The 14,517-nt window shown below is 45.5% G+C and overlaps 1 protein-coding gene across 10 annotated transcripts in view; it reads left to right on the top strand.

The window, feature by feature from the left end:
- The window catches only part of LOC102245814 (calcium-dependent secretion activator 1), a 247,162-nt gene that overhangs the window by 80,473 nt on the left and 152,172 nt on the right, over positions 1–14,517 (top strand). For all 10 annotated transcript variants that reach the window (XM_014533224.1, XM_014533220.1, XM_014533218.1 and 7 more), the window contains exon 6: positions 7,444–7,552. In XM_014533224.1, coding sequence (XP_014388710.1) covers positions 7,444–7,552 — 109 coding nt within the window. The remainder of the gene's footprint in view (positions 1–7,443; positions 7,553–14,517) is intronic.

The following is a 14,517-nucleotide window of genomic DNA, read 5'->3' on the forward strand; positions in this document are numbered from 1 at the left end:
TAGGAGCTGTATCGGTAAAGATATTGCTATGACAGATGTCTGCTATTTCGCTGCTTATGGCTTCTTCTAAGATTTTTATGGTTTCCCGTCTTACATTTAAGTCCTTTATCCATTCTGAGTTTATTTTTGTGTATGGTGTAAGTTGGTGGTCTAGTTTATTGTTAGTGTGTTTGATAGTTAACTACCTGTAGGGGAGCACTCCACTCTTCTTGATGCCTGGGCTTCCAGAAGCCTCAACTGACCCCTTATAACAATGTTTACAGTTTGGAATGTATATTTCCAGATAGACTTTTTTTAACCAAAAATAATCAAACTCTTCAAGTTGTTCTGCAAATTGCTTTAAAAAAATCATTGTAGGCATTTCCCTATGTTTGCACATATAGCTCTGGCTCTATTACCTGTAAATCTCCCCCTTTTTTTTCTTATGATGGGAAATTTTAAGATTTACTCTCTCAGCAACTAGAATTTTCCTTTTTGATAGACTTCTGGGCTTCCCCAAATGGGACTATTATTAACCATGCAGCACAGAACATCAGTGTATACAGGTACAGATATGGATGCAGATATTGACACTAGTAATACATTAGTAATATTTAAATAGTATCTTTGCTCTCGAGTATTTAAGAAAAAAATAACCAGAAATAGTAATACATGTCTTTGAAAATCCTTCCTTTTTTTGTTTGTTTGCTTTTTGCATCAGGATTTTTCAGTTTACAGAGGAATTTGCCATTGCCTCTTTTTTAATTGCAGGCTCCACCAGAGCATGTAAACTATAATTCAATTTGCGAAAAGTTCATTTCTGCTGTACTCTGAATGACATCACAAAGTGCGCCACCTTAATTTAGTGACTAAGGTGTTTATCAGGTTACTGTGTTGGCTCTAAGCACTGACTGGTATTTAGATCACTCTCAGTTCTGAAACCTCACCATGAGGGCCTTGAAAGTTCCACCAACCCTGGGCTCCTAAGACTAGACCTTCTACAGATCTACTCAAGTGCCTGCCACTGAGGTAAAATGCTTCTCTGGCTGTAAGCAAGAGGTGATCTTTGCTTTCATATTGCTATGGGGTACAGCAAAACCTTAAAGTAAATTAGCCAAATGAAAGGTTTGGAATGATGTCCAACCTCCAAAAGAATCCATGGCTAAGCAATAAAGGAGATTTTATTTTGAGATACATTTCCTCGGACTACCAATGGACCGGTATCTATTGAGCACCTACTTTGTATAGGGCTCATTGGTAGGTCATAGAGAAGGACTCTGAGGCCCTGTCCCTCACTTCCAGAAGAACTCTATTAGCGTTCTTTATAGGCAAACAGCACAAACAGACTCAAGCTAACTAAGATTTTTTTTTTAAAGACTGTATTGGAAGGCACTGAGGTAATCCATGGGATTGCTGAAAAGGTTGATAGACCAGTCCTTATTACAAACAAAATCAGTTCCAGAAATCCAGGTCGTGGGAACCACGGCTAGCGTCATGACAAAGTCAGCTCTGACCATTTTCTGTCCTGCAGTCTCCACTCAAAAGCCAAACCTGAGAGAGAGAGAATTGGGTTGGTCCAGCTTGGATCACGCACCCAACTTTTAGCAGGGGCAGGCGATGGCACTTTGATGAATAGGCCCACGGAGCTGTCTCCAGTGCAAAATCAGGATGCCAGTGCCAGGAGAAATGGATGCTGGGCAGGCAAGAAGAGCTGATGCCCAGTCTGAGGAGAGCACAATGTAGATGGAGAGACACGCTACATCCAGGGAAGCAGTGCTAAGTTATGGGTGGTTCTCCCCTCACTGCGCTCACGTGGCCCAGCAGCCTCTCTGACTTCCCTGGGCCTCTGCCTGGCCTCCCCGGTACACTATGTGCTGTTTCAAGGCCAGTTCTGTTTCCAATTCACCTTGAGGTCCTTCCCTCTTTCCCCACCACACACATACACTTCCTCCAGCTCAGTGTGTGGCAGGGCCATTCAGGGAAATAGTGGGAGGGGGAAGGGAAAGGTGGAGAAGAGCCTGGAGAGCGACAACTCCCCAGAGGAAGAGGGACAAGAGGCCCTCTCACCATGGTAGCGAGTCTCCCCTCCCATATTATTGGTCCACTGTGCCCAAAAGATTTCAGGTTAAAATCAGTTTTTGTTTGGTCTTCAGCCAAAGTATTTCTGAGATATCCCCCCCCCCCCCCACCCTCCTGTTCAGCACCATACAAATCATAATATTCTGTGGTTCCTCTAGTAATGTTAATTATTGCTTATATTTACATGGTCCTCAAAGTTTACAAGGTGGTCATCCAGTTGGTCTTTGCAATCTCTCTGTACTATAGTGAGGACAAGTCTGATCCCCCTTTTACGTTAGAGCAAACGGAGATTGAATGACTCGCCCAAAGCCCATGGCCCCTACGCAGCCAATGAAACCTAACATATGCCTTCTGGCTCCAAATGCCTTCCAAGACTCCAAGTACTTAGGTGGGACTGGTGCTCAGCGAGATTTCATGTGCATACAATTTCTAGAACTCACTTGTCTTACATCAGATCGAGATAATGTGGTCCCTAAATCCATATCCTGTTTCTGATTCTCTACAGGTAACATAATAGTTTTTAAAAACACATGCTGACAGTTCTAGCTTTCAGAAACATTAATAAATCTAAACGAGATAAAATATTGACAAATAATGTAAAATGCCTTGGAACAGAGCAGTTGTCACCAGGAAATGATATTAACATAAGTTAACCATGAAAATGAATTGTAAGACATGTAAGTAGTTAGTTGAATGAGTGTTTCTTTTTCCCACTCAATTTCACAATTGTCCTTGAGGGCATTTATATTTATATTCTGGTTGCAAATGATAAAAATCAACCCAAACTAGCTCAAGTTTTAAAAGGGGAAGAATCCTACTGGTTAGTTAATTAAATTAGTAATTAATTTAAGGGTCTTCTGGCTAGGTCCAGGGCTCCATGGAGTCAACAAGACTCATTCTCTCTATCTACCATCTCCTGACTGTGCTTTCCTCTGAGCTGGCTTCACCCTCAAGCAAGCTCTCTCTGTGGAATAAACTCAGGAATAAAGTCAAGGCTTAGAACAGTGGAGCATCCCCAGAGGAAACAAAGCTTTTCACTCCCAGTAGTTCCAGCAGAGGCCCCTATTGAGCTTTCATTGGCCCAAAGTGGTCATGTGCCCATCCCTGCACCAATCACTGCAGCCAAGGAGATTTGATACAGATTGGCCAGGCCTGGGCCTTATGTCCCACCTACCCTACCTGTAGCTAAAGGCCCTACACAGACTATATGGGCTGAAAATGGAGAAGAGGGAGTTACCCCAAGGAAAATTAGGATTCAGTTACCAAAAGAAAATAAATGCTCTGCAGGAAGACTTTAAGAAATGCCCTAGATAATATCATCTCCATTTAAAGTTAATTAAACTGAGTCCCAGTGAAGTTAACTGAGCTGTCTGGGGCTGCATATCTAGAAAATAACGGGTCTAAGATTCAAATTCAGGTCTGTATGGCTCCCAAGCCTACTCTCCCTCTACTCCACCCAGTGGCCCTCGTTTCAGTGTCTTATCCCCCTTTTATATTAGAACGAACTGAGGCTGAATGACTTGCCCAAAGCCCATGGCTCCTGGGTGGCCAGTGAAACCTAACACACGTCTGGTATTTAGACTCTGGTTCTTCATGCACAACCATGTCACATTAAAAATGGTCATTGGTCCCAGGAACTGTATGCTTCACATTATAAAAGTGTTCTCTAGTTCTTCATGCACAACCATGTCACATTAAAAAATGGTCATTGGCCCCAGGAACTGTATGCTTCACATTATAAAAGTGTTCTCCATCCTCAGATCTTGGCTCTGTGATGGTTTTGTCAATGTTTCCTCATGAAAACCTTCCCTGACCACCCAACTACACCAAATCCCCAAGCTCTTACAGTACCATAGATCTCTTTTTAATACTTATCACCATTAATGTCACATTTCTGAGCTAATATAATTAATGTCTACCTTTCTGCTAGGCATGAGGGCAGGGACCACATCTGATGTTGTATATCTTTATATTCCCAGCAGGCACTTACTACCTAAGTATTTGGTGAATGAACAAATAATTGAATGAATGAATGAATCTGCCATACAGAAAGAAGTCTTTTCTAAAATATATGTATGTGAACTTTGAACAAGGGCTAGTGACCAGGGTTCAGTAAAAATGACAGCTGGATCATTCTCAAAGAAAGATAGTAAAGGCAAGAACAGGGGATTTAGACAAAATGTATTTCATCAGTTGTATGTCCAAGTACTATAATCTCCCATGGGTGCTGGGAGGAAGAAGAGGGAGAGTCAGGAATAAGAAAAGACCAACCCTCCTATCTGGACTCTAGTTGCTAAATATAATTGAAGCTCGGGGCAAACTTAGAATTTCAAGACAGTTCCTACATGTTAAAACAGTGGTTCTCAAGCTTTCGTGTGCATCAGAAATACCTGAGTCACTTATGAAAAATAGAGATTCCCGGACCCCAGATTCTGTTTCAATTGTTCTGACTTAAAGAATCTGCACATTTATAACCTCCCCCACCAGATACACACACTCTAGGAATGTGGCCTGTCCACTCTGTACAAAACATTATTGCAAACCTTTTCCTAGTTTAAATAATTGTTTGGAAATAAGCTAAGGGGTTCCTCGCGTATCTGAAGTTTAGCCACCTTTAAAGCAAAAGCAGGAAGATTGTACCCTCAGGAGTATAGGACTCCATGAAAAGGTGCGTTCCAGCTGAAAAGTCCCAAACTTGTGAAAATTGTAGTCCTTTACGCCCATCTCTCCAGAGTGCATTTTCAGATTCTGCTGGGGCTTTGAGGCCACTAGATCTTTATGTTTTCTCTTGTTCTGGTCCAGGCTCTGAAGCTGGGCTGGTTGACTCTCTGACTTCCAACGTGTGTTCTAGGCTCTTCTATGCTATTATTGCAAAGATGCTCACTATTTCATTAATTTTCTTCAAAATACAGTGTAAGTAGAATTCTACTGTGACATAAGAACATGCATTTCATTGGGAATAGCTTTCACTTAGTGATGTCTTGTGGATGCTTTAAAAAAATTAAAAAGCTGCCAAACTTTTGCTATTCCTTCGCCCTCAAGCACTCTTAAAAAACTGAGGTTCCCCAAAAACTTGAAATAAGTAGAGATATTCAAAGAGAAACATTTCTTCTCCCTTCCTTGATTTCCTAAAGTAAGTTGCCAAATCCCAAATTAAAGTGGTCCTAATAAACCAGGGATTTTAGCCCAAATGTTGTCAGGAACAACTTCAGCAGTATTACCAGAAGGGGGCAGCAGTGTACAGCATTCCAAGAAGCAAGCAACTGAAACAAGAAAAAATCACACTGAAACAAGAAAAAATCAAAAAGCCTGGAGCCTATAGTAATAGTAAATGCATGATCTTGAAATAACACTCTTCTGTTGTGATTTTTTCTGTTCTCAAGTGAGTGTCTGCAACTCTATATTTGTTTGGCAAATCCTCACATTAGCAAACTGTATCATCTGGTGTTGCCAGAGACAGGTAAAAATCCTGTCCGCTGTTCCAGCAATATCTGTAATTACGGTCACATCACAGGGGATCAGCTACCTATAGGACCAGTAATGGGTTGGAAAATCCTGGTGCTGTGCTTGGAGTAATACTATATGTAAGTTAATGAGAAGGAGAAGGAGAAGTACTCTTTATTAGATCATACATACTCAACTCCCTAGGAAAAATCAGGCTCAGTTAGTGAATACCCACTGTATGGGGAATAAAACCAAAATATATGACTCCCTAAGCCAACTCTATATTAGAATGTCAGTGCCAAATGCCAGGAAACTGTTTACATCAATGCATGTGTTGAGCATTTTCTCTGTGAGGGTCACGCACACTGTATAAAGCCCTCCACTGCTCAGAGAATCCCCCAGCACCAATAAGACACAGGCAGAATACAGGTGAGGGCTCAGACTTAGATAGGTGACAGCTTATCAGAGCTGGGGTGGGGCGCAGGCCTGGGTGACCACCAAACTTGCACTCTTAAATTTTTAAAATATCACTTTAAGAGAAGAGGGTGCTATTGGGTGTTCTGCTTATCAGGAGAGTAATACATATCCACTCATGAAAATACTCAGTGACCTGGCTGTATGTTTCCCTTGAAGTCCACCAAGGCCTTGCAATATAAGGAACAGGTTCTGCAAACTCCATGCTTTAGTATAAAGACACAAAGTCGTGCAGAAAGGTTTCATCAGAAACCGACAGAGGGCAGCAGCAGATAAAGCAGCCGGGAAACACGCTCCCTTTATCTCCCACTGGGATCCTCGGCCTCCTAGGCGGGAGGTGCTGCAGGGCTTGAGAGCGCCCATTTCTCTTGCCTTCAAAAAAAGAGACAAACTTCACCATGGAGGAGACTGAGAATGTCCCCAGCAGCCATCAAAGTTCACTTAGAACATGTCTCCTTTAATAAAGGGAACTAAGAGATGAGGGAGGTGGCACTTTTCCGCCAAGGCATTTGACATCGGGATGGTTAATATGCCACAAACCTATAGCCTGAAGCCTGAAGGATGCTCACTCTCCCGCGGGCTCCTGGCAGATGGGCCAGAGCAGTATCCATGCCGGGGCTGGATGCACAGTGGCGACAGGTCCTGAAGGCCGCCTGCAGCCGCAGGCCCACCCGGCACTGGCATCCCGCCCGTGTGGGTAGCGTGGGCTACATCCGGGACAGCGGCCGAGCCGTGGGAGAGGGTGGCTGCCCCATGACTGGCTCCCAGCAATGACACACTCATTGCTTCTGACAGCATGTCACTCCTGCGTCTGTCCGAGACGAGCAGAAGACTTTTCAGAGGAACCGAAGGCTCTCCTTCAGTGGAATGGGGGGAGGGGGGGGTAAATGGGAGGCTTGATGCTGAGAATTGGCCTGGAAAGATGAAATACTAAAAAACATATTAAAAAGTTGGGGCATAAATAAATGAAAGTGTAATCCCTAACTTCTGACCAAAAGGCCTGTGTTATGATGTGAGCTTGGCAGTCTCGGCTAGGGCCACAGTCAATTGCCACTATTTAACCTGCAAAAATGGCAATTTCGTGTGGCTTATCCCAATTAAAATAACAGCAGTGACGGTAGCAGTTATTAAGCAGTTACTGAGCGTCAGTAACCGAGTCTACGTGCATTCCACGTGAACCCATTCAATCCTCAAATTGAGTGAGGAGGTAGGTTCTCAGATTACATCCAGTCTACAGATGAGGTCACAGGGAACCAGAGAGGCTGAGTAACTTGTTCCATGCCACACAGCCAAGGGTGACAACACTTATTCTGAACCCCGCTCCTGCACATAGGGCCTCAGGGGAAAGGACATGATAAAGGCTGAGGTGTCTCCTGGGGAGATGGGGGGAAGGATGTGCTAAAGGCTGAGGTGCCTCCTGGGGCGGTGGGCTCCCAGGACCTGCCTCACCGTCTGCCTCTCCTCCAGGTCAGTCAGTACACCTTCGCCATGTGCAGTTACCGGGAGAAGAAAGCGGAGCCTCAGGAGCTGCTGCAGCTGGATGGCTACACTGTGGATTACACCGACCCCCAGCCAGGTACCAGCCCCCACCGGCCCTGAACCCACAAAGCCCCCCCTTCCCAAATCAATGCCCCACTAGTATTTGTTGGGCATTTACTTAATGAAGCCCTGTTCCCAGGGCTCGGAGGCAGGTGACCGGGACAGCCACACAGTCCCTGGCCTGTGGAATTTCCATCTGGGTTGGGTAAATGCCATTCCAATCAAGAACATTGGTTTTATTCAATGGATCCTTGTAAAATCAAAACGAAAACTATACATACGCTGTCCCCAAAAATGTCCACACACACTTTGAATAATTATAAAGGCAGTGTTTATTAAAATAACATTTCATTTTCAAAAGTGAGCTATCGGCTGTTAAAATGTATACACATTTTTTGGGGATACCTTGCATAGATTTTTTATGTAGTTGTGCCCACATCAAGTATATACTCTACCCTAGAATGCTAAAAAAGAAATTCCTGAGAAAGAAATCCTATAGGAACACCAAGGACTGTGTGTGTGTGTGTGTGTGTGTGTGTGTGTGTGTGTGTGTGGTGTGTTACACTGGTGATTGTGTATTGTGGTTGTATAGTGTGTCCCCATGGCCAAACCTGCCCTGTACACCCAGATCTGCTAACTACACTTCCAGGCTGGCTGATGGCACGTGAAGAGAAAGCGCTCCCTAAATGTCTTTTTTGCCAAGAAGACACCAATCCACAAGCATAGCCATCCGAGCTCCTAAGCCTGTGTAACTCAGAGAACCACGCGAATAGTAGTATTTCTCCTAAGTTCTACTTCCTGCCCCCTCACACCTCTCCCCGCCACCACCCATTTTATCTTCTTCCCAGAAAAAAAAATGAATAGAAATCAGCCTCAGAGAACCTTCAAAATGGGTGGGGGTGTGAAATCATTTCAGCATATTAATGAACAACAAGCACCAACAGCCCTCTCCCAGAGAAGTTTATTTTTATGCCAAATCTGCACAGGGAAGCATTTCCAACCATACTGCATTATTTGGCCCAAAACCTTTTTTTCTACTCCCATATTGCTCTCCCACATGCAACAAAATACACATAAAAGAAAAACAGAGTTTGAGAGAAGATGGGGTGTGAACCTGGGAGGGTGTGGCTAGGCAGCCCGTGGGCCCAGTCCACTCAGGGAAATTCGCACCCGAGGGACTTAGCCCGGCCTCACGCCCTGGAGGTGGTTAGCATCCCCCCAGAGCCGACCACAGAAAGCCTGAGTTAAAGGCTCTGCCCAGAAATCCTTCATCACAGATAGAACCTCCTGGAGTTTGAAACAATGTCACGCGACATCTCATTGAAAGGATGCGGCTCCTGCCTTAGAAAGCCAACCCTCGGGTGTTCTGTCATGGTTTGCCATCTTCTCAAACCATTGAGTTCCCTTCAGAGAAATGGGTTCCACCTTTGCTGAGACCCGCAGGGTAAGGTGGGAGGCCAACAAGAGGGGGGAAATGGTCACATCTTCCCACAGTGACTCGTTTAAAGCCAGTTCACCACTGTTCCCTCCACATGATTGCACTTGGTCCTCACCCCAAACCCACCCCCGACGGAGACAGGACCAGGGTTGCCATCCTGTTTTGTAAAGGGAGAGACTGGGCTGGGATGGGGCCAGCCCACACCCCCTTGGGCACTTGGAGTAGCTGTAGCTGTCATGTTCTCCCGGAAGCACATCCTCTCCCCACAGCTGGGGCGGGGGGGGACGGGGGGGTGGAGGCAGCTCTTCACCCACCAGCCAAGGAATGTGCGCGTCTATTAGAAAGCTTCTCTTCCTCTTATCATGTTGCCCCTGTGGGACATAATTTATAAGTCCCTTTACCAGTGATGTAAAGGGGAAGTAATTTGATTGTGTTCTTGAGAATAATAAGCAGCAGCTTCTTTGCCTTGTGTGTGCCATGTCCTATTTATTTCCAAAGTAACATTTGATTGAAAATGAGATGTAAATACTCCTAATTGTCATAAGAAAAGTCTAACTGGGAATTTCTCAAAGAGCGCTTATTAGAAATACAAGTTCCTGGGCCCCAAACCTAAGCTCTGACTCAGAAGAGGGGAGGGCAGAATCCTCATATTTCAACAAGCCTTGTGGGGCGTTTTATGCACAGTCAGGTTTGCCAGCTAGAGGTGGAAGGAAGGTACAATTTAGCCAGTGCCCACGGAGGTGTGAGGAGCCTCCCCAGCTGCCCCCTGAAAGGTGAGTGTGCGAATGGAGAGGATTCTGAGCCCATCTGCCCCCTGCCCCCTTCTTGGCATTATCCAGGCTGTCAGTGGGCCCAGCTGTGGAGTGTTGGTGGGGCAGGTAGCATTGTAGCTGTGATGTCCTCGCCTTTGTATCATCCTGGGACCCAGTGGTCACCCAGACACAAGCATTCGCACTAAGTCAACTTTACCTTGCTTAGGGTCCTTGACATATTAACTCGGGGAATTGGTAAATAACTATGTAAGTTTTAAATACAGGCTACTCGTTTCAAGCTAAAGACAAAAACACTGCACTTTACCTTTCCCCGGGTGTGGTTCAGAGAACATGCGACAATGTCTCAATTCCTATTAGAGTAAACAGTGAAGTTTTCAAATAAAAGGATATTCATTCAAAATAATTCAAACCACTAAGTTAATTCTTTCACAGCTTTCCCATTGTAAATGGTCCATTCCTGTGTGCTATTGGCCAGTCTCTCCCCCGGGAGCCGGCCAGCGTCCTGCGCCTGGTCAGCCTCCGTCCATTCCCAGAGTGTCCCACTGCTCCTGATGCCTGTGCGGTGCGCCATGGAGAGCCCGGGCACTGCCACACGCCCATTTCACAGATCCTGTCCCCAGGAACTGCTCCTTGTCGAACACTGTGCCTGAGGCACGCGTCCATGCGCACTGCGCTCTCTCCCTGGTTTCCTTTCATCCCGCTGCTCGCCCTCTCCTTACTCCCCTTGGCATGGCCTGGTCTCTGTGTTTTCTGGAAAAGCTCTATTGCGCTCCACTGCGGTCATGTCATCACTGCTGCTGCTCTAGATGCTTCTCTTCACCCTGATGCCTCCAGGATGAGGCTTCCAGTGCTGCTGATGGCCGATCGCAGACAGCTGTCACTGTGCCCGGCCGTGTGGTTCGGCCATGCTGCCCAGTGGTTACAGTCGTCAACTCTGTGCATCTGGCCATGTGGTTCAGCTGTGCACCCAGTGGTCACAGTCCTCGGCTCTGAAGTTAGATAGCTGGGACCGGAAGCTCACCTCTGATGCTCACAGCCCCGCTTTGAGTTCATGGGCTAATTACTGCCTTCTCTGTGACTCCATTTCCTCCTTCACAAAATGGGAATAATGGTACTTATCTCAGAGAGCTGTTGGGAGGATTAAATACAAATCTGAAAACTTCTTAGCATCCTTCTCTCTCTACCTGTGCACTTTGAGGCAACGTGTGAACTGACTTTCTGACCTTAGCTGCAGCCCTGAGTGGAGGTAGGGGGCAGGGAAAGTTCCTACCGGTGGTGTCTACCCGGCATTCACTGACAGATCAAAGCAGCTCATCCCAAGGGAGGCTGAACTACAGCAGGTCTGATGGCCACTCTCCTTTGAGCTCCTTCATTCTCGCTTCTCAGGGCTTCAATCATCCCTCAAAGATCTTCCTCTTTCTCTTGCCCCCTCCAGAATTTTCCTCCTTATCATGCCATCCATCCACTTCATCAGTTTTCCCAGTTTGCTCACTGTACATTAGCCTACCCAACTTGCACATTCTAAAAATCCCTCCTTAAAAAACTAGGAAAAATATCCCCCCATAATTATAACCACCCAAGATCTTTCATTAAAAATGCTGCACCATTAGACCCTCCATATAAAGGAGTAGCCCCTGCTGGTCTAGAATCCCTGGAAACTACGTGCAAAGCTGCGAACATACACCCACTCGTGAGGAAGGGACACCTGGGTTAGTATTATCAACATGATGGCCAAGTCCACGCGTCACCTATTTCAGTGCCAAACGTCAAGCAGATTAGTGGCTGGGCCTTGCTGGAAATTTGGGGCTGCTAATCACGCCAATCATTCTCTCCATTTTAACTGATAATTGGGGGGATGATAAGGAACCGGATGAAGATAGAAAGCTTTATATCTGGCCACTGAGTTCCCAGTAACCCCAAATCACCGGCTTTTGGAATATGTTGACAGACACGATGTAACTGTGGCCTGAGTTCTTCAGAGATTCCACCTCCCTTACTCTAAATGGTAACCTTGAGAACTGCCCCCGGGAAATGATGGGCCTATAGAGCATTCATTCACTCAACAAGTATTTGTTGAGCCCCTACTATGTGCCATGTACTATTCTAGGTACAAGGGACACATCAGTGAACAAAGCAGACAAAACCTTCCAGTCCATATGAAGTAAAGTAAGTTATTTAGCTTGTAAGACAGTGATAAGAACTATGGTGAAAAAAGAAGCAAGCTAAGAGAGTAATGAGGGGAGAGATCAATGAAAGCTTGAACAAGAATTTGACATTTGAGCAAAGACATGAAGGAAGTGAATGTGTGAATCACACAGACGTCTAGAGGAAGAGTGATCTAGGCACAGGAAACAGCAAGTGCAAATGTCCTGAGGTGAGAACATACCTGGAGTGTTCAAGGAATTGCAAGAGGCCATAGTATTATCAACATGATGGCCAAGTCCACGCGTCACCTATTTCAGTGCCAAACGTCAAGCAGATTAGTGGCTGGGCCTTGCTGGAAATTTGGGGCTGCTAATCACGCCAATCATTCTCTCCATTTTAACTGATAATTGGGGGGATGATAAGGAACCGGATGAAGATAGAAAGCTTTATATCTGGCCACTGAGTTCCCAGTAACCCCAAATCACCGGCTTTTGGAATATGTTGACAGACACGATGTAACTGTGGCCTGAGTTCAGAGAGGCTTCCACCTCCCTTACTCTAAATGGTAATCTTGAGAACTGCCCCTGGGAAATGCTGGGCCTATAGAGCATTCATTCACTCAACAAGTATTTGTTGAGCCCCTACTATGTGCCATGTACTATTCTAGGTACAAGGGACACATCAGTGAACAAAGCAGACAAAACCTTCCAGTCCATATGAAGTAAAGTAAGTTATTTAGCTTGTAAGACAGTGATAAGAACTATGGTGAAAAAAGAAGCAAGCTAAGAGAGTAATGAGGGGAGAGATCAATGAAAGCTTGAACAAGAATTTGACATTTGAGCAAAGACATGAAGGAAGTGAATGTGTGAATCACACAGACGTCTAGAGGAAGAGTGATCTAGGCACAGGAAACAGCAAGTGCAAAGGTCCTGAGGTGAGAACATACCTGGAGTGGTTCAAGGAATTGCAAGAGGCCAGTGTGGCCACCATGAAGTGAGTTCATATATGAGAGAGAGAGAGAGAGAGATGAGAGTAGAAGTGTAGAAGTAGTGGAGGGTCAACTCATGTGGGCCTTGCAGGCCTAGCCAGAACCCGGACTTTTCCTGCATGAAATGTGGAATCACTGGCAGGTTTTGAGCAGAGGAGTGACATGACCAGACTCTTGTGCTCAACCAATTACCGTCAACTCTAGAGAGTGAGTATGAGGGCATCTTGAGAACTGCCCCTGGGAAATGCTGGGCCTATAGAGCATTCATTCACTCAAGAAGTATTTATTGAGCACCTACTATGTGCCATGTACTATTCTAGGTACAAGGAACACATCAGTGAACAAAACAGACAAAACCTCCTAGTCCTTATGAAGTAAAGTAAGTTATTTAGCTTGTAAGATAGTGATAAAAACTATGGAGAAAAAGAAGCAAGCTAAGAGAGATGAGTAATGAGGGGAGAGATCAGTGAAAGCTTGAACAAGAATTTGACATTTGAGCAAAGACATGAAGGAAGTGAGTGTGTGAATCACACAGACGTCTAGAGGAAGAGTGATCTAGGCACAGGAAACAGCAAGTGCAAATGTCCTGAGGTGAGAACATACCTGGAGTGTTCAAGGAATTGCAAGAGGCCAGCGTGGCCACCATGAAGTGAGTTCATATATGTGCATGAGAGAGAGAGAGGAGAGTAGAAGTAGCGGAGGGTCAACTCATGTGAGCCTTGCAGGCGTTGCCAGAACCCGGACTTTTCCTGCATGAAATGTGGAATCACTGGCAGGTTTTGAGCAGAGGAGTGACATGACCAGACTCTTGTGCTCAACCAATTACCGTCAACTCTAGAGAGTGAGTATGAGGGCAGACAGAGCAGGTATGAGGCTGTGAAATAATCCAATGAGAGGTGAGCATGGCTCGATTCGGGGTAGCAGCACCAGGGGTGGAAGAAGGGGCCAAGTTCTGGTATAATGTTCAGACTCTTGTGCTCAACCAATTACCCTCAACTCTAGAGAGTGATGATGGGGGCAGACAGAGCAGATAGGAGGCTATAAAATAATCCCAATGAGAGGTGAGGATGGCTTGATTCGGGGTAGCAGCTCCAGGGGTGGAAGAAGGGGCCAAGTTCTGGTATAATGTCCTAAAGAATTAATGGCCATTAGAAGTCCTCTGGAAGTGAGTAGTGAGAGAAAGTGAGCAGTACGGAGTGGGCTGTGGGCTTAAGCAACTAGAGGGATGCTCTCAGCTTTACTGAGATGGGGAGGTATTTGGGAGAAAGACCAGGAGTCAGTATTGTATATCATAAGCATAGAGACGTCAAGAAAACCATTAGGTATTCAGGCCTGCAGTTCAAAGGGAGACGTCCAGGATGGAGGTAGAAACACAGGGACTACGAGCATGTTCCTGGTATTTTAGAGTGGGTGGCATCACAGGAAGACAGGGTGTAGATAAAGAAGAGGTCCAAAAACAAAACCCCAGGATGCTCCAACATTTAAGAGGCAGGAGAAGAGGAGGAATCCCAAAGGAGACTGACAGCATCAGCCAGGGAGGGGGGAAGAAATCAGGTGGCCTGGAACCAAGTGAAGAAAGCATTTCCAAGAGAATGGAGTGAGAGTCACATCTGACTGATAAGTAGATGGATGGAATACAGTGAGGACTTTGAATTGAC

The sequence above is a fragment of the Myotis brandtii genome, unplaced genomic scaffold (genome assembly GCF_000412655.1).
Source record: "Myotis brandtii unplaced genomic scaffold, ASM41265v1 scaffold954, whole genome shotgun sequence".
Lineage (NCBI taxonomy): Eukaryota > Metazoa > Chordata > Mammalia > Chiroptera > Vespertilionidae > Myotis > Myotis brandtii.